At 44.3% G+C, this 26,806-nt stretch overlaps 1 protein-coding gene across 1 annotated transcript in view; it reads right to left on the bottom strand.

Annotated features, from left to right (window-relative positions):
* Positions 1 to 5,288: 5,288 nt before the first annotated feature.
* The window catches only part of opcml (opioid binding protein/cell adhesion molecule-like), a gene marked incomplete at its 5' end in the record, with an annotated part of 146,196 nt that continues 124,678 nt past the window's right edge, over positions 5,289 to 26,806 (bottom strand). The window contains 4 exons of the mRNA XM_080509072.1: positions 5,289 to 5,417; positions 6,528 to 6,679; positions 9,466 to 9,586; positions 10,818 to 10,955. Of these exons, the coding sequence (XP_080365198.1) occupies positions 5,317 to 5,417; positions 6,528 to 6,679; positions 9,466 to 9,586; positions 10,818 to 10,955 (512 nt within the window). The 3' untranslated portion in view covers positions 5,289 to 5,316. The remainder of the gene's footprint in view (positions 5,418 to 6,527; positions 6,680 to 9,465; positions 9,587 to 10,817; positions 10,956 to 26,806) is intronic.

Below are 26,806 nucleotides of genomic sequence, written 5' to 3'. Positions count from 1 at the left end.
AAAAGACTCCCAATCGACTGGACCGAATCTCTCTGGATTACTTAGATCCTTACAATTATTTTGTAAGCAAGTCACTTATATATGACAAGCTTTGCAATCATCATATGAATCAATGTTATCTAGAGCACATGAAGTGACATGCTTACAGTCAGTAGAGTGTAGAGTGGAGAGGGGTCTTGCCTGGGTTCAAACAACAGCTGTAGTTATGATTTTCTTATATTGTTTTCATGACCCGAACACATCTCGAGGTTTTGTTTGGAGCTTCAGACGACGTCCAGACATGACGTCCGTGCAATGTCCAAGAAACACTTGATCCAGTTTCCTCTGGTGGGCGCCACTGCCTGCATTCCCGCTGGGTGTTGACGGAGCTGTGCACAGCAATGCTATGCTAGCATTAGCATGCAGCGATAACAGTGGTGCCTCCATTTCACAGCCAAGTCCTCCAAGTCCAGGGAGCAGCGTGATGCAAGCATGTCTGTAGCTTTATACCTGTTGTTGTGGATGTAAACACACACACACACACACACACACACACACACACACACACACACACACACACACACACACACACACACACACACACACACACACACACACACACACACACACACACACACACACACACACACACACACACACACACACACACACACACACACACACATTCATTCTCTGAGAATAAAAACTATGATTTGGCCAATCAAACCATTTGTCTCGTGAAGTTAACGATCCGTGAATCCTGCGATTGCTTGTCGACGACCTTGACTCGGTGTCGATGACCTTGAGTCGTCCGGCGGCGCTGACCACCTGTCCATGTTGTGACGACCCGCCGGATCGTTGAACGGAGGCCATGCTTTGAAAGCACGTCTTCATGGAAGAGTGTGAACGTTGTGTGAACGTTCCCACTGGTGTTTGCGCTCGACGGGTTTGTTTTCCGTCTCCTCTGGAAAACGAAGGCGGTGTCATGAGACGACCGACCGAGGAGCGGCAGGAGGAAACAATCTGTGTCCTCGGTTTGAAACAGGATCCAAACATGATCCGGAGGACAGATGACGAAGGTAAACATCGAGTCTGCTGCCGGCAGCACATTCAGAATTAGTTCCATTTAAGAAAACATAATGAAGTCTGTCAGTGAAATTTGTATTTTTTTTGTGGTTTCGCCAGTTAATTAAAGCTTCAAGAGATTTAAGTGTAACGTTTGCTGGGATTGGAGTTTATTGATGATTGCTTTATTCTGTCTGTTTATTCTCTCCTAAAACGTGTCCTTGATTTAATACCTTATTATAATGAGGAGGCAAGTTACTTTGTTGAGAACATTATTTCCATTATCTCCATGATTTCCAGGTATTCTTCCCCTCCATTCTCCATGATGTGTCTTTAAGAACTGGCCTCTGGTTAGAAGCTGAACTTTTACTTTTGATTTGCTCTTTCAATTGTAGATTCTCTCATATTATTAATAATTATCTTTTAAATTGCTGTGACAGTGTCCACATGTAAAGCAGCATCATCTTCTTGTTATATGTCATAATAAAAGCAGGATTATCTTCAATCAGTGCAAAATACATTTTTTTAAAGATGAAAACTTTGCATTAAGGTGCGACACCGGCATGAAACACATTCTTCAAAACCACCTTTTGTCTGCTCAACATTTCATCAATGTAAGACGTTGAAAACAAAAATAAGTGGTGAGCGACAAATTCAAGAAGTCAGTGGAACCGGTGGTAAAAAGAAACGGAAATGGGAGCTTCTGCATGTGTGTGTATGTGTGTGTGTTACGCTTTAAATGAATTATGTTGTGCGTTTTAATAACCACAAGATTCCGTTTTCCAGGCAGTCATTAATATTCAGACTTTGAATCTCTGCTTAAACCGTTGGAAACCTCTGGGAGGCAAAAACACGCCCGAGGTAAAGTCCAGTGTCAGTTCTCTTTTAATAGGGATTCAAAACAAATTGATTCAAGCTTATTGACATCAATATTCATCATGTTCCTCTATCAGGGATGAAAAGGGTCCGTGTGACCCTTCGCTTGAGTCTGCAGGCATCCGTAACATACCCAAACCCCAAAAGAGTAAAATCCTGTGGCATAGTTCACTGCTGACTGCTTCATCATCATCATCATCATCATCATCATCATCACAAGCACAGAACTTAACATGAGAGTACAACGAAAAGCATTCCCACGTACATGAGTCTCACCCCCACACGTCTTGCTCGTGGCGATGCACAGGAGTGAACTGGACAATAGAAGAACATCACATTAGCAATCACTTGTGCTCTAAGATTCCTTCTCCTCCTAGTTTTCTCATCATTGGCAGACTGAAAGCAAAAAACAAAAACCACCCACCCCCCCCCCCAAAGAAAAAAAAAAAATAATTAAATTAAAATCCCTTTCATCCTCGGGCTCCAGAGCGTCGGTGGGCCGACCAGGTTAAAAGCAAACCTTCACAGCTTCATAGCAGCGACACGGAGAATTCATTCAGGATCGTCTCTCCACTGAAGGTCTGCAGCGTTTTGAGGAGAAAATTGTTTCACTTAAAGGAGTTCGGGCGATTTCAAGACCTTCGCATGGAAATTCTGCCGGACTACAAATCAGTTGTGTTTGAGAATCGTAATCCCTTTGAAGTGCGTGCCGATCTAATCGTTTCAATCCCGTTTATTCTGTCTGCTTTTAATCTGGCCAGTTCTAGTCCTGCAGTCGGGGAGTGCTGATCTGCTTTGATTCTCATTGTTGGAATAAACTCACAATGGTCATGCACTCAGAACAAGGATGAGCTTAAGAGGAATAAATTAAAAGAAACGTCAAAAGCCATGCAGGTGTGTTTGGAATGTCATTATAAGATAAGAAAAAAAAAAAAAAAAAAAACTGTCAGGATTTATTATAACAACAATTTAGTTTAATGGAAATTTGATTAGAACTGTTGTGTTCAAATGACTCGGTGTTTTGTTCATGTGAGTTTTTGCTTTCGTGTTTATTCCAAACTAATACATGTAAGTGGTCACTTTAATAAAAGACGGGATTTAATTGAGTTGATCGCCTTTAAAACTCTCTTTGAAAAAGCCTCTGAATGAATTGACCTGCCAAGAGTTGACCGGCGGATCCTCCACGCCTCCGAGCTGCCTGTTCCTCTTATGGAGAAAAAAAATAAATAACTTAACGATACAATCAACCGTAAGATGGAGGAAATCAAATCATTACATTCAGTGGATCATACAAGTTTTCTTCTACACTGAATGTGGAGCCTCGGGGTTGGAAGCTTCCACTTTCACTGCTGCTTGGGAAACAAACTGCGTCTATCAAGGCGCTGGACCTAAAAGTCCGGTTCTATTTACTGCACGTCTGCGATTCAAAACAATCTTTGTACTCTTTGCATAGTTTTGGCATCGTAATAACATAATAAGTGAAATAAATCATTCTGATTGGACGCTTTCAATTTTGCTTCAGACGACCTGTTAAATTACTTTAGACAACTTCAATGAAATGAGATTATTGAAAATAATAACGGCTCTGAATTAAAGTTGTCATTTCTATGTCACATATCCACCCAGTTTTCCGATCTTGGATGAAACGTATTGATTCTCGGGGAAACTTTGATTCTGGACCTGCTCTTTTATCAAATTAAACGTGAACTACAAACCGCAGGCCGTTTGGAAGCCGAGCCAAAAAAAACAAAAACCCTCAAGATTTATGTTTAGAAACAAATAGGAATTCTGCTGTGCCTGAAAATAAAATTAGCAATAAAATCTCCCTTTTTTTTTTTTTATGTTGGAAAGTGTAGAAAGCACTTCATGTTTTAATTTTACCAAACTGCAGCCTTAAAAGCAAGATTGTAAAATACAAAGAAATGATCATTAGCTGTGCACAATGCAGTTCCACCAAATTCAATTTTCCTCTGCAAATTAACAGCAGCACTTTACGAGGAGCCGCGATGCTAATTACACCCCCGACTAACCTGACGGCTGAACGACGCCTTCAGCATTAACATCAGCATTTCACTCCACTTTGTTCCCAGAAGTTCCTTCACATGAACCAGTGAAGCTGCTATGACTCTGTGATGAGGTGCTTCTGAAACGCCTTGTGATGTGTATGCATTTAAAAAAAAAAAAAAAAAAAAAAAGAAACAAAGAGAAAAGAACAACAGTGCAAGAATTAGCTGTACACATTTGTACAATTTCTACACACACTACGATGGAAATAAAAATTTGGATGCTGTAGGACTTTGCCTGAGAAATCATGTGTACTATTTTATTATTCTGAACTGTTTCTCATGAAGGATCAGTTATTCTGTTTTGCATACAACTGTAAAAATACAGTAAAATTCAATCACGTTGCATTTTTTTCTTTTCTTTTTTGTCATTTACTTAAAAAAGCTTAATGGTTTTGTACAGATATTGAACAGGACGTGACACAATAATAATCTGAATGTACACTTCAATATTGGGCAATAAACAGTCAACTATCAACAGTTACATGTATTTTTTTTTCTTCTTTTTTTTTTTTTTCATTTCCACATACAAAAAGGTTTGGGCATACACAAACTCAATAGTTCTACCATCAGCAGATTAGTGCATGATCACATGTTTTCCTCCCTCAAGTTGAAGCCTCGCACTGATTCCCACACAAAGATAGGAGGAGGAGGAGGAGAAGAAGAAGAAGAAGAAGAAGGAGGAGGAGGAGGAGAAGAAGAAGAAGAAGAAGGAGGAGGAGGAGGAGGAGGAGGAGGAGGAGGAGGAGAAGAAGGAGGAGGAGAAGAAGAAGAAGAAGGAGGAGGAGGAGGAGGAGGAGGAGGAGGAGGAGGAGGAGGAGGAGGAGGAGGAGGAGGAGAAGAAGGAGGAGGAGGAGAAGAAGAAGAAGGAGGAGGAGGAGGAGGAGGAGGAGGGGGAAGAGAAGGAGAAGAAGACGTAGAAGAAGAAGAAGAAGGAGGAGGAGGAGGAGGAGGAGGAGGAGGAGGAGAAGGAGGAGGAGAAGAAGAAGAAGGAGGAGGAGGAGGAGGAGGAGGAGGAGGAGGAGGGGGAAGAGAAGGAGAAGAAGAAGAAGAAGAAGACGTAGAAGAAGAAGGAGGAGGAGGAGGAGGAGGAGGAGAAGGAGAAGCAGAAGAAGAAGGAGGAGGAGGAGGAGAAGAAGAAGAAGAAGGAGAAGAAGAAGAAGAAGGAGAAGAAGGAGAAGAAGAAGAAGAAGAAGAAGAAGAAACTAAGCTTGAACCACTGGCGATCTTGACTTCCGTTCTCGTCACACTGAATGTCTGTTCTCGCCGGGAGGAGAGGAGGAGAGGAGGAGAGGAGGAGAGGAGGGGAGGAGGAGAGGAGGAGCTGCTCCCTTCAGAACTTGACCAGGTAGAGTGAGGTGACGGTCACCAGAAGGCATGTGGAGCAGTGGGGCAGCACGGCGGCGCCGTTCACGTCGTGCATCGCACCGGGACCTGCAGGGGGCGCAAGCAGGCTTAACGACGGGTTACAGACACAGACAGGAAGTGACGCGAAGGGGGAGCGGCTGCTTCTGGTACTGCAGTGCATGGTGGGAAAAAACTACATCAAAGCAACACTTCAAAGTTTTAATGTCGTCAGGTCGTACTCGTTTAAAGCTCCGTGAGACGACTTGGTGAGTATTATTTGAAGATTCGGTAAAGTACTCCTCTCCTCCTTCTTCACCTCCTCCTCCTGGTCTGGTCGGTCCAGAAACCTGGTACTCAAAGTTGATTCTCCTCCATTACAATATTGGACCCGAGGAGCTGCATTCAGAATCTGCTGTGTCTGTGTGCGCTGGACTGGCTCCGCCCACACACACACGCCCATCTATGGGAAGAGGAGGAAGTACTTCCTCTCGTGGCGCCATGTGCCAGAGCAGAGCTGCCTGATTGTGGGAGGAGTCAAAGGGGGAGGAGCCTACCTTGATTGTGATTGGCTAAACCCCCGATGACACTATAGAGGGTTTGATTTCTGAGAGGACACACTTTCCTCACTTCTGGGGCGTCGTTCCAGGTATGGAGACCATTTCTACTGCTGGAAAACCTTCAGGAAGTGAATTTTGCAAAATATGAACCTTCAAGGGAGATCAAACTGTTAACAGCTGTTTTTTTCTTCTTCAGTTATTTCATAGTTTAATTTAATTCAAGGTTTTTTCAGCAAACCACATAAAGACCGACCAACCAGCCCGTTGCTACACTGCCTGTTCATTTCACTCTCACGTTGGAGTTTCATCCTCGGTTCTAATAAGGAAGGTGGAAACTTTACCGCATAACCACATTAGGATCGACGCTGACCTTCCCAGAGTTTTGTGAATTACAGGAGTTTGTCATTAAAATCTGTTGCACTCGTTTGCAGCCAAGAGCAAAGCAGCTTTCTTGTTGTGTGTCGAATTCAAAATGGCAGTTTCGTCTCTATGGCAGTAAAAAAATGCTACAAAAGTGTTTATTGACACCAGCGAGAGATTAAAGAGACGACTCAAGCGAGGCAACAACATCTAAGTGGCTCCCTAATGGGAACGTTCCCATTTCCCTCAAACTCTGAAGACATCTGCAGTCTGTTCTTACCGTAAAGGATTATACTGGCGTTGGTGATTCCCATGGTGTTCACCGCAACGCAGGTGTAGTTCCCGTAGTCCTCTTCGGAGACGTTGAAAAAGATGAGCATCGACTGTTTACCTTGATTCTCGATCTTCACTCCGTTTAGCCCGTTGAGGAGCCTGCAAGGAAGACGGAAGCGTCTGAGAAAACGCCCGGAGAAGAGAAGGCACGCTCCGCCGAGAGCGTTCGTCACGCGGACTTCAAAACGCGTGAAATTAGGAAAACATTTTACACCTGTGGGCCGAGGGGAAGCAAAACATTCCTCAACTCTCGAGTCACCGGCTGCCTCGTGCGTCTTCCGTGACGGCGTGCTACTTCCCCTTCTTTTGCATTCTTCGCCACTTCTGCTCCTCTGCTACCTTCGTCACAGTTTTCCTCCTTGTTTGTAGATGGTAGTCATTTATTTTATCACCATCCTCCATCTTACCCAAGAAAGGGGGAGGGGGAGGGGGGGGGGTATCTGTTTTATCTTTTGGGTAGTGACAGAAAGGCTGCTGTCACCGTCAGGGACCATTTAGCAGCGCAGCCTCGCTTCCTGTCTCTGAGGCTGCTCATAAACACTTTCCAGGCTCCAGCCATCAAGAAGGGAAAAAAACAAACCAAAAAAACAACAACAACAACAACTAAAAAAACCACATTATCCTCTAAAATATCTCATCCTCACACTCCACTGACATAAACTAATTACACTGGAAAAATAATAATAGTTGCCTTGGTGACCATGACTGCCTTGTAAATGATCTGACTTTATTTATTTATTTCCTCTGGAATGTGATTAAAAATAGATATTTGGCCCCGGCGGCAAGAGAGTGAAACATTTCAAAAATGGAAGGTCCAATACGTCAAAGAAAGTGAATGGAATTCTGTCTGGAAAAGTGACTTGTGTCTGAAGTATTCACCGTGGATTAGCGGTGTAGCGGGATGGTGTTGTTTACAGCAGCGGTCCGCAACCTTTCCTGCACCACAGACCAGTTTAATGTCAGACAATATTTTCACCGGACCGGCCTTAAGGTGATAAATACAACAAGCTAAAATGTTACGACCAACACAAAAACGGTGGTATTTTGTAAATATAATAATAATAATAATAATAAAGGTGAATCCACTTTGTACTTGCATGTCTTTCTACTTACTTGTGTGTTTTTCTTCTGTTTCCTCACTGGACCTTTTCCTCTTTGCCAAAAAACTTTACAAAGACGTTTTTTTTTACTCATTTTGCTGCTTGTGGGTTTAATACAGTGGTTCTCAATTATTTTCTGTCATGCCCCCCCTAGAGGACAAAACATTTTTCAGGCCCCCCCCCCCGAATTGTACTACCATTGAGAACCTGATAATATTTATTTATTTATCTGTATAAACCACTGCATGAGTTGCTTGCACCAGCATTCTGCATACAATCGCCTGATTATCAAAATAAATTAATAAAATGAGCTGGAGGCCCTTTTTTTTATCATTCAAGCATGAATATAGGCACTAATACTGAAAGTCGCGCCTGCCTCACGCCCCCCCCTGACACCCCACCACGCCCCCCCTGACACCCCACCACGCCCCCCCAGGGGGGCTCGCCCCACCATTTGAGAAGCACTGGTTTAATATCAGCGCTAATGTAACATGTGACCGACACAAGCGTGAGTCACAGACGGATGTAACGGAGAGAATTCAGTCATTTTTCAAAATAAAAGGTCGTTCAGACTCAGATGATATATAAAACGTAAGTAATGTAAGTTATTTATTCTTTCTGTGCGGCCCGCTACCAAACGCCCGGGGTTGTGGACCGCTGATTTACAGTACAGGCGTCGCGGCGTCTAAGTCCTCACTTCCCTCCAGGTGGCGGTAAAGAGCCTGAGAGCTGCCAGACGAGGAAGAAAAGCGACGGTGACCGTGGAGCCAGACGAGTACGGGGTTCTATTTGTGCCAAAATTCTGAGCGAGCGATGGGAAAATTTGAGCGCAAAAAAATTAATTGTGCAAGCGCACTAATAGCATTTTGAGGAAATATTTAAATTGCGCAAAGACAAACTTGAGATTGCGCTCAAAAATAATTTCTGCGCTCAGATTCTTCCTCTGCGCTCAACCTCTCTCTCTCTCTCTCTCTCTCTCGCTCGCTCAACCTCTCTCTCTCGCTCACTCAAATCTCTCCACCTCCGCTCAAGTCCTGCTGTGCGCTCGCTCAAAATGTCCAAAGCCCAAATGTGACAGACACACGGTTGTCCACCAATCACAGAAATTTGGGGCGGGTGTTGAACTCTGATTGGTTGCTTCGGTTTCTGGAAGTGCCTCATAACCAACGAAGAAGAAGAAGAAGAAGAAGGAAAAACAAACTGCGAGGGAAAACAGAAATAAGGAAAACTAAAGACAATGATCCTGGATTACAACATGTTTTCCCTCGCAGTTTGTTTTTCCCTCTTCTTCTTCCTTTTCTTCTTCGTTGGTTATGAGGCACTTCCAGAATCCGAAGTAACCAATCAGAATTCAACGCCCGCCCCCAATTTCTGTGATTGGTGGACAACCGTGTGTCACATTTGGGCTTTGGACATTTTGAGCGAGCGCACAGCAGGACTTGAGCGGAGGTGGAGAGATTTGAGCGAGAGAGAGAGAGAGAGAGAGAGAGAGAGAGAGAGAGGTTGAGCGCGCAGAGGAAGAATCTGAGCGCAGAAATTATTTTTGAGCGTGCAATCTCAAGTTTGTCTTTGCGCAATTTAAATATTTCCTCAAAATGCGATTAGTGCGCTTGCACAATTAATTATTTTGCGCTCAAATTTTCCCATCGCTCGCTCAGAATTTTGGCACAAATAGAACCCCATAGACGAGCCGCTGGCTCCGTTTGAATCCAGGACTTTTATTCGCCGACAGTGTTTCTATGTGTTTGTGGTTTTTTTCCCCCTCAAACTGCGGGAATCACAGACCTGCGGTCTTCCTTGTACCACTCGAAATCTGCCCTGGGGACGGCCGAGGCCTCGCACTGCAGGACTCCTTTCTGTCCCACCGGCGTCCCCGTACTCCTCGCCTTGGAGATGAAGGGAGGGTCTGAAAGGCAAAAACCAACAAGCATGTGGTTTGTACCGTGACCGCGACCTGCACAAACTACTGCCTTCGGTCTGGAGCAACTTTTCAATTCATAACGAGAACGAGAGATGATTAGCAGTGAAAATGAATAAATGGCTTTTCTCCACTGAATCACAGGCAACTTCTGGTTCAATATGTGGGTCTTTGGATGTTCATTACTTGGGCCTTGATCAAATTTGACATTTTGATCACTCGCGTTAATTCAAAGACGGTTTGTCATGGGGGAAGATGTTTCAGTCTTATTCGCACCGTGTTCTAACAGCGAACAACCTGAAAACGTACAGAATCAGGATTGATGCAGAATAGAGATCTGAAGAAGACATGGAGGTGTTGGTGAAGAGATGTGGTTCCTGGAGTCAAGGATTACTTGATGAAATATGTGGAGAACATCAACAGACTCTGTCATGTACTGTTTTACATTAGCAGATATATTGATTTAACACAGAATTGAGTCAAATTTATGCTTCAACCATTCTCGTTTTCAATATCCCACAACCCCCGGTGCTAGGGTGCCTTACATGAATATTTCTGAAGATATTCACACACACACCCACACACACACACACACACACACACACACACACACACACGCCAATGACAAGATGAAATGACAAAGTATTTAATAATTTCTAGATTCCTTTTTTACTGCTGATACGTTGAACCGTGAATAAATACTTATTTCACGAAATGATATCAGAGCTGAAATTAAATGAGATTAAATAATAAATCAAGCGCTAAAGAACAATACATGTGACAGATTTAGAGTATACCTACACACATAGATGTTTAATGTAGATCCCACCCACCCCGGCTCATTAGGAGCTGACTTTATTTGATCTTATTTGAATTATTCATTGTTACTTCAGCTGTCAGCAGTCACAACGCAATGATTGAAAGGAGGTTTTTATGGTTTTGTTGCACAGATATAATATTTAATGTGAAAGATGTAAATATGTGAAGTGTTAGAGGGATTTCTAAAATTACAAAATGATGGTAAAACTGACAGTAGAAATGAAAAACCAATCACGTCATTCCACTAAGAGCCTAACAGATTTTCAGCTATTTGAGACGAAGACAATGTCCCACTTGGATTGGGACCGGATCAATAGATCCCAGAAGGGGAAGAAGCCTCTAACGGCGGCTGGTTTGATCTCACATAGTTTGACCCTGGAAGAGACGGCTGGAGCCTCACAGTTGACGGTGACTTGCACGGTCCTCACGTCGGGGTTGGAGATGTCGTTGGACGCGATGCAGTCGTACGCTCCCGACTGCTCTTTGGTGACGGCTGTCAGCTCCAGGTTCTCACCCTCGGTCACAAATTTATGGGTTCCTGTGGAGAAGGAGACAAAAACGCAAAGAGATGCAGCCATTAGAAATGTTGGAGTGCTGATCAATGAACCGTATCGAAACAAGACAAGCTGACCAGGCAGTGGTCCAGGTGAAACCTTCAGCATTATTGTCCATGTGAAGTGCATTGTATTGTCAGCCCTCATGTTTAATATAACTAAATAATCATTAGCGGTTAAGTAACTGAGGCGTCGGGCTGCTTTCTGCAAGCAAGACAGGAAAGCTTTGGGAGCCGGTGGAAAACAGTGATGGTTGCAGGGACCAAAATGAGATGCCAGTTCTGCAGTACTGACGCAAACACACTGTTCCTGCCGTTACATGCAGCAGCTGTCCACGTATAGAGGATGAAACAGGGTAAGTACAGAGCGATAAGAAGGTTAACTCGCTTCCCTCTTCAACTATATTGCAGTATGAGGGTTCGTTCTCCGGCAAGGCGGTGAGTTACAGCAGCGACACGCTGAAGCTTACACAGAGTTGGCTGAGAGAAAGACACTCTGCTCTGGAGGGACTCAGCGGAGGTCCGGACCTCAGTTAAACTGAACATTTGTGGCTATTTCCAGAGCGGTCGGAGTGAGCTCACGCAGTTTTACAGAATAGGGATGGAGAAGACACCCACAGCGTGCAGAAGGAAACGACTTGCTGAGACCTTTCACTGCAGACGCAGAGCTGAGCTGGAGGCCTCGGGTGCTTCGCTGAACGCTCGCTGGACTGTGGCGACTCTTCCAGCAACCACTTGCAGCCACAACATTAAGACCAGTGGTCGGCGAAGGGAGTTACGCTGACTGGTTCAGGCAGAGTTTGTCTTTTAGAAAGGTTTTAGACTCCAGCTCTTGTGAGTGGTTCCTGGTCACAGTGGTCAAAAAAAACAACAAGCAGTGACCCAGTAACGGGGTCATGAGCAGCCCGGGGTCCTTGGGGAAGTGATGTGGCCCATGTGGGCTGATAAATCCAATAATCTACTGTGGCATAGGTTCTGAGAGAAACGTGCTCTGACATCTCTCCCTTCCTCTTTGTGTGGGACATTTCTTCTCTGTTTTTTGGGATTTGTTCAGAAACGGTCTAATCAATTTTCCCTTGAAAGAGGACAAATCATTCCTGAAGATTTCAATGCAATTCAGTTTAATAGAATTTTCGGAAAAGATGGTAAAATACATACGGACCACTAAAGAAAGACACACACAGACGACAACAAAACCTTCTCGCACAAATTTCATCTGTAACAAACCTGCTGCAGCTGAGTAGACTATCAGAGGAAACATCACAATCACATTATTCATCGTTAATAATAGATTTTCAGAAAAACCCAGTTGCAGAGATATAAACAATGACGTGTAAACTTAACCCACGGGAACATTTTTGTGGTTATCTGTGTTAAAGATCTTAATTAAAACTAAAACAAGTGGAAAAACCACGGTTAGCAGTCTGTCCCTGAATTTCAGATTTGGTTTCTTTTTTCCTCTAAATGTCTCCTGAAGGCAGACGGCTCAGGGCACGCACTCATTACACAAAGAAAATAAACTAATTGCTTCGAAACAAGCCCACTTGAGCAGCGCTGCAAATTACCAGCCCGACACCAGCAATGTTAAAAGCATGTTCTGGTGACAGAGAGACCTTAAGCTACCGCTGCGTGGGTGGGAAAATGGATAGCCGCGCTAATCCCAATCAGCCGAAATGTCAATCCAGCAAATATCTCGACATTAGCATAATATCATTATGTTTTCCAAATCCTCAGCTGCAGCCGGCTGGGGATTCACTGGAAAGGTTGCGGGCTCGGGATAATCAGCTTGTTGCTTCTAACCAGGGGAGCCGCTGGCGCAGGTAATTGAACATTTTCATCATGGGTAACTATATTAAGCAGACTGGTGACAAGGAAAGATGCTCGGTTTAGTGGCTCCGGTGGTACCCTGGTAAGAAGTTTACTGTCAAATGCTAACCTAATTACCGTCGTCAGAGTCGTGTACAAAGCACATTACATGCTTGTTTTCAAGCGTCCGACAGAACATGGGCTCGTCTTCACGCCGGCCTCTTGTGTATTCTCCGCGGGCCCAGCAGGGGAAAAAAAAACAAAGTCACTTTTCCATAATAGTGATGATTTATTCATTGCATACATAATACATACAAGACTGAAAATCCCTCCAGTTTTGGCTGTGCTCCTCGAGTTATGCACATGCACTGTTTATATACCACACAAATATATTAGTCACATATTGAATGGTTAAATGAACTGTGGATAAATCTGGATTTCCCAGCGTGAGGCAGGACGAGGCAGAACCGTCGAGACGAGGGGAAGATTTTTGCCCGCTGTATCGTCAGTGTCATAATTTCACCAGATTTGTAAACAACTTAATCCAAACAAAGGTTTGACGATTAAAGCCCAGAGGAACGCAGTAGGTCTTTCAGCGTCACACAGACACAATGCTACTCTGTTTGGGAACTAGCTTCATTGTGTAGACAGCAGTTTTATACAAATATATTTGTTTACTCCAAAAGCACCTCAGAAAACCTCCTTGATTCCAAATTCAGTCCAGCAGCTTTGCCAGGAAGAGCTGAAGGTGAATACAAACACATAAACAACGTACCTCTGCCATGAGTGTCGATGTGAACGGAGGCACAGTCACATTAGAAACAGAATATTAACCAGATTAAACCGGCAGGAGCAGGACGCCTCGTCTGTCCCCGACAAAACTCCCCAGGCTCAGTCTGCTGAACGCCGCGCAACATCGTTCACTCATTAGCATGACGAGCGCAGAAGACTGCTCGTCTGAGTCGGACAAACTCTAACGGAAGTCTAATGAAAACTTTTCTTCATTAAAATATGATTTAAAAGTGGTTTGTGCTTCTTCTTATTTTAAATTATCAAATCTAATCTACTCTAAAAGCAAAACAAGTGTTGTGTGAAGCTTCGCACTCTCGCCTCGGAGTGAGAAGGTTGGATGATCAAGTCCAGATTGTTGGAAACATAACATGTTATAAAAATATCTTTTGCTCTGGGAAAAAAAAAAAAAAAAAATACCGTGAGAAATATGTTTGATTATTTTGAGCGTCTTGAGTTTCTCTTGATTAAATTGTTCATTGTAATACATGTGTTCGGAAAACATAATCAAAAGAGGCTCAATCTACTTAATGTAAATAGATGGAAATGTGCGACATGATGTAATTACATTAACTTAACAAAATATTTTTTGGAGTGTAGCGTATAACACACAGCCACAAACAATCATTCATCACATTCGAGTTGATTTTTCGACATCTGTTCGTTTCACAGGCAGAACATGGAAGTTTAACAAAGATGCACCACGATGACCAGACGACATTCCAGGTATGAGAATAAGTGTCAGACTGAATGACGCCGACGAATGAACGTAACGGAATCCTCATTTCGCCATGCTATACTGGAGGAATAAATATAAAACCAATGGTCATCATCATCAACACCCCGATCGTTGGTTTGTGGTGTGGGAAGCAATTCCAGCACAGCATCAGCGTCAGTACAGCATGACTGGATGACTAATAAGAGAGCCATTAAAGTGCCGGGTGGCAGCCGGCACAAATGAGCATCTAAAAGCACTCGGCGGAGCAGCGCGGCGACATTAGCCATTAGCTTAAGGAGCTGTGCTGCGGAGCCGCGCTCGGCGCCGCTTTCGCGGGGAGATCACCGTGCACTGATTACAGCTTGTACAATAGGAGAGAAGTGACGTTTTTGGAAATGGTACAAAGACAAAAAGCAGTTTTCAAGAAGGACATTTGTTCAGCTGCCAGTCTGAGCTTCGCGGAGTCGGACTTTAACGTTTTTTGGGATATTGAGACCAGTGTTGGTCACACACGTCGTGTTAATATCTCCTCATCGGGGGGGGAAACCCGCGACCGGCGAGAGAACTCAGCTTCAGTCACACCAAGCAGTGCATTCCGGGTAGTACACAAACGAAGCTAGCAGCGTGAATTGGAAGAAGCAGAGGCAGAGAAAAAAGTTGGAAGATATCTGGAAGGCAGTTGTGGAGTCGTGAGGAAGACTCTCATTGACATCTGGTCTGAAGACGAGGCAGTGCAGTGGCCACGGGCTAATTACATTGTGTTTATGTGTGTGCGTGTGCTTTTTGGGTAAAGTTTGGGCACCCTGGGGTGAAACAACAGGCGATACTACACATAAGTGAGAGTGTAAGACATTACATAACACATTCTAGTTCTAGTCTTTAGCTGAGTGCTGAGACTTCCTGAAATATGCAAACACACTGTTGTCAATGGCGTTTCGAGGTTCACAGACCAAAGCACAGACGACCGGCTGCCGGCAGGAAATTAGATTTGATTCTTCGCCGAACTGCAACTGTTGCACCAGTTACAATCCTAGTTTTACACAATAGTTTCGTCCGAATCTGCCTTGATGTGGCCGTGAATTTTGAGTGGATCTAATTTCTCTTCGGCCGACTGTTTTGATGAGTTCTGTCTGCTCTGATAATTGGACCACAGATGAGGACCACCTCACCCTGAACTCTGAGTAAATGTGTGTGTGATTAGTTTCTCCTCCCAGCAGCAGCAAAACTGTTAATGAGCTGCTTGGGAATTACAACTTTTACAGCCACACAAAGTTAGAACGCACATTAGGCACTTTTAAATATCAACACAAAAAGTATTTACAGACAAAGAGTCTGTGTGTTAATGCTTAACAGCGTTAAGATATTTAATCATTTTGCTTATGTTTGTCCTTTTTTTTTCCCTTTCCTGATTGGCTCTTCTTGTCATCGGCCCTGATGGATGACTTACTGCTGCCCCGCAATGAAATATGTATGACGAAGGTTATAATGTGCATTAAAACTGTGCGGTCACATCTCAGATATATGAATCTGACCCGTCAGATATTTGCACTTTTATTCCTGCTCTTTCCAATAGCCAGTGAATCCACCGGTTCCATCGTAGAACTGATGATCCTCTTCATAGCCGTGCATCTGCAGTGAGACGGAGGCACGCCGTGCCCACACACGTGCTAAAGCAACGCCGAACGTGTGACGTCTGGGTGGCGTGTGCGATAAATCCGCCACGTGTTCGGGGGCAGAATGCATCACAGCTGATGAAGCAGGTGCAAAAAAGGCCCTGCGTGTTCTGCACACGGCGTGCAGCTCTGCACACATCGCTGGAGCAGCTCCAGGAAGAAGGGGGGATAAACAAAGCGTGCCGCCACAGGTTTTGGCATCGAGCGTGTGATGTGACGTTATATTTCATTTCATAACAGTCTGTACACTTATGAAAACAGAGCTCATGTAATTACTTTTATACTGGACTGGCCTCTGTTTTCATGCTTGTTTGGGTGTCGCTTCAGTCGAACGCAGACAAGAGAGGACAAGCTTCACACAAGTGGTTCGGTTCATTTATTGACCCTACAAGTAAGGAGAAATGGTTTTGTTCAATCAGAGAGGAGGTGACGATCCATTTGTCTTTTTTAAACAGCAGCGACTGTCATATGTGGAGAAAGAATCCTGAAACACCTTCATCTCTTTATCAATACCGACCAGGATCCTAGGAGCTGCATTCAGAATCTGCTGTGTCTGTGTGAGCTGGACTGGCTCCACCCACACACGCCCATGTATGGTAAGAGGAGGAAGTACTTCCTCTCGTGGTGCCATGTGCCAGAGCAGAGCTGCCCAGCCAGTCACAGTATCACAGCTACGCCCTTTGCACTTTGCAGACAGGCCGTCATCCACAGATTAAAAACATCTGGTGAACATATTTCAACGTCACAAATACATTCAAATGTTGTGTTTTACATAGAATAATGCATCTTGTGTGTAAAGTGTAAATTGTAAAGAAGAGCAAATGTAATGACGGCAAATGTCTGCTGCTGAAAACTGTGTGAATGTTCACAAGATTTTGAAATTGCAGCTAAATATCAGGTGGAAGCTTTGACACGTTTCCTCTCAAAACAAGCTCCTCCCTCCAGTTTTATTTAGTCTGCTTTAAAACTCCTGTAATTTCTCCATCTCTTCACCTGCCCAGGTGACTGCCAGTCGCCATGGCAGCAGGAAGACAGACTCACTTTGTCTTTCCTCACATTCCACTTCCTTTTCCCTCGCTGTGTTTGTGCCTGATGAGCAGCTTGTACTCCGCACTGTGGACGAGATTCTCTGAACTGTGGAGCGACTGGAGGCTCTGAGCTGCAACCTGGAGGAGCAACAGAGACGTTTTCACAATTTGCCACCAAATCAAAATTTGTCTGGAGACAAAAAAACGTGTAAATTCTCTGAAATGAATAAGGAAAAAAAACTATGTTTTTAAAAAAAAATTGTTACACAAGCAAAAGTGTCGACTGCGTTCATTATGGCGTCTGTGTCTACGTGTTTTCCGGAGGTTTTTCCGGTGTGCAGACTGACTGACTGAGTGACTGACTGAGTGACTGACTGACTGACTGACTGAGTGACTGACTGACTGACTGACGGACTGACGGACTGACGGACTGACTGACTGACGGACTGACTGACTGACTGACTGAGTGACTGACTGACTGAGTGACTGACTGAGTGACTGACTGAGTGACTGAGTGACTGAGTAAGTGACTGACTGACTGAGTGACTGACTGAGTGACTGACTGAGTAAGTGACTGACTGACTGAGTGACTGACTGAGTGACTGACTGAGTAAGTGACTGACTGAGTGACTGACTGACTGAGTGACTGACTGAGTAAGTGACTGACTGACAGACTGACTGACTGACTGACTGACTGACTGAGTGACTGAGTGACTGAGTGACTGACTGAGTGACTGACTGACTGAGTGACTGATTGACTGACTGGCTGACTGAGTGACTGACTGACTGACTGGCTGACTGACTGACTGACTGACTGAGTGACTGACTGCTCTGGTTGTGATGACGGCGCTGCTTGGACTCCCTCCCCTGGTACAGACCGATCAGGGCTCGAGACTTCAACGTCTAAGGTTTTTCGCCCAAGTCCCCAAAGCAACTTAAATTGGCGAGTCAAGAGGCCAAGAGTTAGGATTCTGGTGCAACTCTGTGTTTCACTGCCTCAAATCCATCGTGGAGTCCAAAGGCCACAACAGCTTTTATGTCCATGTGTTTAAGCTCAGGGACAGAAACTTTGTCAGACACGCCGTAGTAAAGATTGCAGTAAAGGTAAGCGGTGTGTGTGTGTGTGTGTGTGTGTGTGTGTGTGTGTGTGTGTGTGTGTGTGTGTGTGTGTGTGTGTGTGTGTGTGTGTGTGTGTGTGTGTGTGTGTGTGTGTCCTGCTCCCTCAGCAGAGGACAGGGAAGAGGGACAGAAAGTTATTTGGCAGAAAACGACACTTGAGAACACTTGATGTGAAGCAGTGCGTCTCGGCTGACAGCAGCCGGCAGGTGATTCTGAAGTTTCATGCTTCCTAACCACCGCAGAGCCCCGTGGTCATTCCCTGAGCTCGCTGCTGTCCTCGCCACAGCCGAGCACGCCGCCTCCCCCGGGACCGTCTTTCCTCCTCCCGCGGCCTTTCCTCCTCTCGCTCACCTTGCCGTCACTTTCCAGCGGCGCCTCGGCCCCCCCCCCAGGCGGCGATCTGGGACTTGAAGGACACTCCGAAGTTTACCGGCGTCCGCCGTCGTCTTTATCTTTTCTGATGACCTTCTTCGACCCGCTTCACTCTCCGTCTACTTCCTTCCCCGTGGCGGCGAGGGGCCCAGTGTGGACGGAGAGCTCGGGCTCGGGGGGGGGGTTCAAACCTCCCACCGGCCCGTCCCCGTGCACCCCCCCCCCCCCCCCCCCACTAAAAGCTTTGTTCCCATATTACACACCACTTCCATAATTCACGTCCTCGGCCCTGGAGTGGTTGGTACACTTCTAAAATGTGGCACAAGAATAGCAGTCCCAGTTGGCCATGTGACTCTTGTCAGGGGGGGGAAAAAAGTGCTTTTCACGGCTCCATTGTACTTCTAAATAAAGACGTTTGAGGCACCGGGGACCTTCGGTCAGCATTAGAGACGGTTTCTAAAATAGTCTTTCAAAACAACTCAAAAATAACTTAAATCAACACGAGGGACATAAACCCTGCTTTTCATGACTGATGACGGCGTGGTCGAAGGTAGATGGCGGAGGGAGTAAACGCCATCAGGCCAGGCGCTGACGCTTCATTTAAGCCCCCCCCCCTGGTACCCCCGGAGACTCCAACTATTACCCCAGTGCTGCTGTGATCCTCCTGCTGCAGACACACTTTTCTGCTGTTTAATTGTTGCAGGTGAATTTTTCTGCAAGTCTGCAGCCCCACGAAAATCACACTGTAAATCAAACTCACTAAGTGAAACTGCTTCAGCCATTTTGCCACGGCTGTGCGTTGAACGCCTTATGGAAATGAAATCATGAGGGGGGGGTCTGACCTGGTAAACTAATTATGTCCTTCCCTGTTTAATAACTCGGCTTTGAAAAACATTTACTGACGAGACCTCCAGAAATTCAGATGAATAGGAAAGAGTTAAGATAAACTAATAATAAAGTAATAATCAGGCGAGAAGAAATAAACAAAAGCTTTACAAAGAAATATAAATAAATAAAAATTGAACAAAGAAAGAATATAAATAAATTAAAGCTCTACAGTGAAAAAATATACATAAACTAAAACCATCCAAAGAAATAAAATAAATTACAGCTTTACAAAGAAATAAATCAAAAAAATAAACCTTCACTCAGAAATTGAAGCGATTAATTTCAAGGAACAATTTTCAACTCAATAACTAATGAGATGAACATTAATTTAGTTCTCATGTTACTTTCCAATAGTCCATCGACACAACTATATAAAATAATAGAATGTAGAAATGTTAAAGACCATTTAAATCAAAATGTTTGGAGCAGTTTTTAATCATCAAACACTAAATTGTCTTCAAATTGTTGTTGTTGTTGTTTTTTTTTAAAGTAAAATATCAACAATTTCCCCACAAGTTCTGTAGTTGTCCATCTGCTCATGTTCTACCTCATAATTGATGAATTCATTAATGTTGATTGGGTAAAAATAATTTAATATCGTAGACTGTAAGTTTGCTATTTGTAAAACACGTGTGAGGATTTGAACAGGAGCTTCACCTGTGGAGGTGTCGGAGGATGTGAAGCAGCTGCTGTGCAGAAAATAAAGTCTGCTGAAACACCTTCAAGTGCAGGTGTGGAAACTGGAGAAAGTTTAGACGAGAGGCTCGATAAAGTCCTTGGGTTTACCACGTGAACAAACTTTTTCTCTGTTCCAAGGAAAATAACTTCACGGTTTCACTGTTTTTATGAAAACTCGGGCCACAGTGGAGATTTAGAAAAAACTCCGTGTCTCTGTTTGTATCTAACGAGGCGAGGCGGAGATTTACATCACAATTCATAACCTCGTGTTTTTTTTCAGGATTCTGATTGGCTATCGTGGCGTCGTACTTCTCGTTACACTGCCCCCTACAGGTCCGGCTGCTCATAGCAGCTCTGACCCAGGTGGATATGCTGGTCTGTGTAAATTGAAGCGATTAATTTCAATATCCGTTTTTGTAAAAACCCAGGTACCTGTAAACATGGCTGCAATTTTAAAAAAAATTTTTACTGTTGACTATTAACCAGATTTCTTTGTTCTCAATGCCACACTCCAAAGTGTGTCTGAATTTAAAATTTTAATAAATTCATACTTCATAAATATAAAAAAAAGACGCGTATGATGATCACTGGTTATCTTGGCGAGATGAAAATGTGAAACTGAGGCGTCTTAAAACAGAAAAACCTTCATACATTTTCAAAATAAATTACCAAAGTATTTCACGTTATGATGTCGTCTTTTTACTCTTTTCTGTTCAACAGTTTGGGCTGACACGTTAGACGATGGACCTTCTATGCAAATTTCACGGCTTTGTGAAAATAAATAGCTCAGTAATGTTGGTGTATATTTTTTTTTTACACAGAAAAGGCTTTCCTGTGATAAAACATCAGCCATTCGGTGAAAAACAAATAGTTGCTGTGGCATCCGGTCCGCTTCGTCTTTAAAGACACAATTTCTATGGAGAAAATGCCACTGCCTGCTGCCATTTTAATAACGTATCACACAACAGGATCTGAAGCCCAGAAAGATTTAAAGGCATTAAAATATAATGACTGAAAGCTGTGAGGCCATCAATTTGTATATCCAAAATGTGAAAATCTATATTTCCACAAAAGAAACAGCATCACAGCGAGTTTCTCCCTCATTTTTCTCCGTTAATCGGTTCTTATTGTCCCCCAGGAGCCTGTCACTTGGAAACAAAGCCACAGTCAACTGTTTCAACAGGAACTAAAATAAATAACAGTTATTAAAGCTCTCAAAGTGACGGCAACCAAAGCTTACAGCCTGGACTGCAGCGGGGCGATATTATAATGGCTGTCAGGGCGCCGGCGCTGTTCACATCTTCAGCCAGAGAACAGAGAGGGAGAAAAAAAAAACAAAGGTTCAAAAAAACAACAAACCCTCATTTCAAAGAGTCTCGCCTTCAAATAAATGTGAACGACCATCCAGCAGTTCTCGCAGTGGACTGCACTTAGTGCAAGAACGTGTCTGACGCTGGAGTCACCGCAGGTTCAATCTGCTTCTTGATTTCATTGCAACGTCTCTGCGTTGTGTCATCTGTCAATTCCAATAATGTGTTGTTTTGTCTTCACACCGAAGGAAACCACAGGGACAAATAATTCCACTGCAGAGTTCCGACCAGGATCCGGTTCTCAGCCACACACATGGAGCAGAATGTTGTCAACCAATGAGGCTGGCGCTAAATTACAAGTACGCCACGACTCGTGAGTAACCCAGAGAGTGTTTATAGTCACGATCAGTTTTGTTTTGCGAGCTGCTCCAAAATGGGGAACGTGCCTGCAATCGATAAATGTCATAATTAAGATCGACTTGGTTTTCCCTTCGTGGAGATGAACCGTCGCTGAAGACAGTTTGTCTTGACAGCAAACAAAACGCAAGACGCTTCAACGACAAGATTGCGCGTCGGCTTCCTTTGCTCATTTGAAGAACGACAGAATTTTAAAAGAAGTAACTCTTTATTGTCCCACGTCTGCATTTCCAGCTGAGATTTGCACGACGTCACGTGACGTTTGATTCTGATTACAAATGAAAAAGTTCTGAAACTTCCAAACCAGAAAAATCCAGCATTTTTTATTTCATTGTTCCAGAGAAAAAGCTGCATCAGGATCAACTTGTTCGAAGGTTTAGAATGACAAACCGGATTTTTTCGCCCGAATGTCACATTTTTCTGACTCAAAGCTCGAAAGCTTGTCGTAAACTCGCCGGCGTCACGTTTGTCATTCTGACAATGTCGTCGTTTAGACGCTGCAGGTGGACTTTAGTCTCGACTCAGTGGCAGACAGCAAACAGGATTTAGAATCCTCATTAGGCTCATTAAAAGACCCATTGACGAGTGACTAAAAGAAGCCCGATGCTATCAGCAAATCGATTCCGCTGTGAGACGATCTCACTGCTTCCCGAACCACACCGGCTCCACTGACGGCAGTCAAGCTGGATTCTCCCGTCCAGTTTGGGAAATGTTAAGCTGCAAGCCAAAGTTCGGCGGGTTATGTAACCGTCAGTCAGACCGAATGGACAGAATGACTCACGTTTTCTGCTGAGCAGAGAAAAATGTGTCACGGCCCTGAAGACAGAAACCCAAATGGGGCGGCTCACTGGTGAAGTGGTTCGCCTGAAAGATCCCTGCTTCTACTGGCAGGCATGTTTCTTCTGCTTTTTTTTTTTGTTTTTTCTCTTTCTCCCACAGTCCAGAAATGTGCATTTGAGAGCAACTGGTGAATCTAAAATCCCAGTTGTGCGACAGTCTTGTCTCTCTGTGTTGGGAGTCAGGGCTGAACCCGCTGAGTCAGCGGGATCAGCTGCAGAGCAGACAGATGAATAAAAGAAATACAACTGATGTAATATGCTCCTGAATCTAGAAGCGCGACATCATTTTTCTACTTTATTCAAATTTGGCTTCTCTCTCGCAATCGTATTCGAGACCAGGAATTGAAATTTACATGTGCGAGTGCATTTGTGCTGCGTCGTGCACTCCTGCACAATTTTTACAGTTTGATAAACAATGATATGAAACCGATCAAGCATGACTGTGCGTCAACCTGCTTCTTATTCTGCTGCCGTGGGGGGGGGGGGGGGGGGGGGGGGGGGGGCGGACGCCCCGCTATCCGACACCAGCCTGTGAGCTGCAGAGCCCTGAAGTCCTCCACGTGAAGGGAGACGACGCCTCCGTGGGAAAACGTCCACCCATGAGCTCTGGCATCCACGACCTGGTCTCTGGTTCAGCGCTCTTCCTTCAGTTCACCGTTTGGTGTCGAAGGCTGCGGACCAAGACGAAGGCAACGGAAGCTGCCGCTCTGGATTCGCTCAATATTTCCCAACCGCTGACGGGCGACATGGAAGTGAAGAGAGATCAAATATCTGGAGGGTTAAAACTCAGCCTTTTGTTGTGATTTGACCAAACTCAAGGCTCAACGAGAGCCACGCTCGGTAGAACTTGGTCAAATACATACATACAAATAAATAATTAAATACCGTATTTTCCACACTATAAGGCGCACCACATTATAAGGCACATGGAATAGACCAGTGGTCAACAACCTTTATAGCTCAAAGCCATTAGGTTACTTTTTCCACTGATTCTCACACCCAGAGAGCTGCACACACTTTATTTTGATAGTCCTACCTGCAGCCTATGCCAGGAGGACACTACACACTAAACCTTCTTCACTGCTGGTTGACAACTTACAACTACTGGTAATAAACTAAACTACATGAACTAAGCAACAAAAACACAATTATTACCGACACCACAAACCAAATATAACCCCCAATAATTGCATTGAAAACACCACAAACAGAAACTCCAGAGGTGGTTGCTGCAAGGCATGATGGGAATTCATGTTTTGTGTTGTTGGAGGTTATTGTGGGTTGTTGTTGGGCTTGGTGTTGTGTTGATTGTGTTTATGTGTTTTTGTTCCCCAGTTTAGGGAGTAATTATTTCATCTAGTTTATTTTGGTTTGTTAGAATGTTGGTGTGCAACCATGAGTGATGAAGGTGTTGTGTGGAGTGTCGTCCGCTCTGAACATCCGGTTGTCAAAATAAAAGCTTCTGGTTGTTCAGCTGTCAAATAGCAGTCTGGAGTAGAGCAATTCTTCCATATATAAGGCGCGCCGGGTTATAAGGCGCACTGGCAGCTTTTGAGAAAATTTGAGGTATTTAGGTGCGCTTATAGTGCGGGAAATACGGTACATGCAGCCAAAAAAACGTCGGTGAAGCTATCAACAGCATCACAGAAAGACAAACTACAAGCAGAGTCCATAAGGCCACCGACTCTTCTTCACACAAACTGGACTTGATCAGAAAGTTGAGGCTCGCTCAGTGTCTGCATGTCTGTGTGAGACTTTCAAAGTAAGAGACCTGCGGTCTGACTGCACAAAACAGCTCCAGTTCAACAAAACTGGGTCATCACATAAAGTAGGACAGTCTTTCTCTCGCGCGTCTCAAATGAAAAGTCTGATAGTCTGATAGCGACCAGCAGTGCAGCGATCCATCTTTATAATTCAGTTTGTGCTACGACCTTCACACATCAGGCTTTTTTCACCTCAACGCCAGAATCTACGCACGGCCGTGACGCAGCAGGCGTCACTTCGTGTAAAAAGCTGTTACCGATTCTTAAACTGGAAGTCACAGGTAAAGCCTCTGACACTCGCTTGTGTACAAACACACTAAAAACCTTTATCCTGCTGGTGTGAGACACAACGCGTGTTCAAATGTGGGTTGATGTTTTTTTGCAACTTGTCCAGGCCATCATTAGTTACAAGTATGACTATTGACGTGCGGTGAAATGCGTCACAAACTCACATTTCAGTTTATTTCAATTAAAGGAGCCCTCTGTGTAATGTTTCATACTCACATATCAATGATTACAAATATAAATAAAAACTATGCTGGCTGTCAGTGTCAGGTTGTGTCTGTGAAGAATTAGAATACAGATTGAAGAATTTCACAATGATGTCATCGTAAACGTTTGCGCTGACATGAATTCGGACAACTTTTCAGACCAACCAAGCCAAAGAAACGAGGAAAATACCGTCATAATCAGAGCTGAACACGTGGACTAAACGATTTCTACCCCTCTGGTAATGAAAGAAAAACCCACAATGGTCAGAGAAAAAACTTGAATCTGACAAAAGAAATAAGAAATGAAAATTCAATGAAAATTGAGCAATGGAAATCAAACTCATGAGACAGGCCTGGACAAGAACGAGGCGTGAAACTTGACTTGAAACACATTTTCAGTCCAAACATTCTCAAAACACAAAATCCATATTTGTATGTATTCAAAAAAAAAAAAAAAGCCTTCTCCTGATCCAGATAAGTGAGAACACTGTTTTCTGGCCATGTCGCCCACCACTGACTGCAGTTTTCTTTAATCCCACTGGGCCGTCACAGTTTTTCCTTCTGACGCCTGCGAGCCTCCTTCATCAAACCGAAGTTTCCCAAATTTAGCGATATCGCAGGATTGATTGTTTTTGCTTGTGTGCAAGCCCACACACACTCATAAAGCACTGGTGTCACGGTGTCAGCGAGTTCACCCACGCCTGCAGCTCTGGTCCATCTCCTCACAGTCTGGACCACAGGTTGTGGTTTTTTTTTTTTCTTCTTCCATTTTTAGTGTCGACCGTGTAGGAGGGAAGATTAAGTGGGTGGCGATCAGAGAGCCCCACAGCTACATGAGGACCAGAGCTACAGGCATCATTTAATACGTTGTAGTAGTGGTCCGGTGTGTTCTGTTCCCTGGTGGGACACTAAATGTGTTGATGAAAGCCCCGAGAACCAAAGTGTTTCCACCAGTAAAAGATGACGGAACTGTAATTTCCCCAAGAAGTGGGAACGCTCCCAGGGGGGGGGGGGGGGACACGTGGCCCCCGCTGCAGTGAGATTTGCATTTGCACACATCAGGGCCGACGCTTTAGGGAAGAAAATAATTAAATAAAAGAATAAAAAAGATCCACAGCTTCTTCTGAACGTCGTCTCCTTCAGAAACGAGGACTCTGGCGACGCACTAGCGGTTTTAAACATCTCCCGTGTCAAGCTGAACCAAAGCGTTAGTAGTCGCTGGCTGTGGAACAATGCGGCTTCACTTGACTGACGATCAGCTCAGCCTGCTCGCCTTCAGAAGTTAATGCTTCTTGAGCTGGACTTTCTTTTAGCTTCAATGCTGTTTCACGCAACTTAAATTGGACGGATGAAATGCGTCGCTTCTCGGCGGCGTGAATTCCTGAGGTGGCTCCTGGCACTCGGTTGGATGGCGTCATTACTTCCACAATGCGGAGGGAGGAGTCACACTGAGGAATCCAGAGTGGACAGATATCGTTAGCATCGGCCCGCGGCGGGACGCCGACGCCGAACGCAGCCAATAACGTGAACGCTATGAACGTATGAAAGTCAAGTGACGGCGTCACTGGAAGAGCGACACGTATGAGAAACATCCCAATGGAGTTGAACGCCTCAGATCAGGTTCGTTAACCCTTTAATAATCCAACACATGGAATGTTTTAAGACCGTTTAGAAAATGATTTATTGTCAACGTAACTCCTGAGTCACGTTTGTTCCGGCTGTTTCTAGCGGTTTACGTTTGTCAACACTGCTTGTTGCAGTAGATAGAAATACCTATTATTACTTATTATTGCCAACGTCTCAGGGAGAAGCTACAACAAATCGCAACTAATTTATTACCGCAAATGTATTTCGTCTATGTTATTATTCTATCATCCCATTAATACGAGGGTTTGAAGTCGACAACTTAACAAACACTGAAAAAAAATAGGACGTCGTCCGACCA

This window comes from Blennius ocellaris (genome assembly GCF_963422515.1).
Source record: "Blennius ocellaris genome assembly, chromosome: 14".
NCBI classification, from domain to species: Eukaryota; Metazoa; Chordata; class Actinopteri; order Blenniiformes; family Blenniidae; genus Blennius; species Blennius ocellaris.
This window is presented reverse-complemented; position numbering and strand designations above follow the sequence as displayed.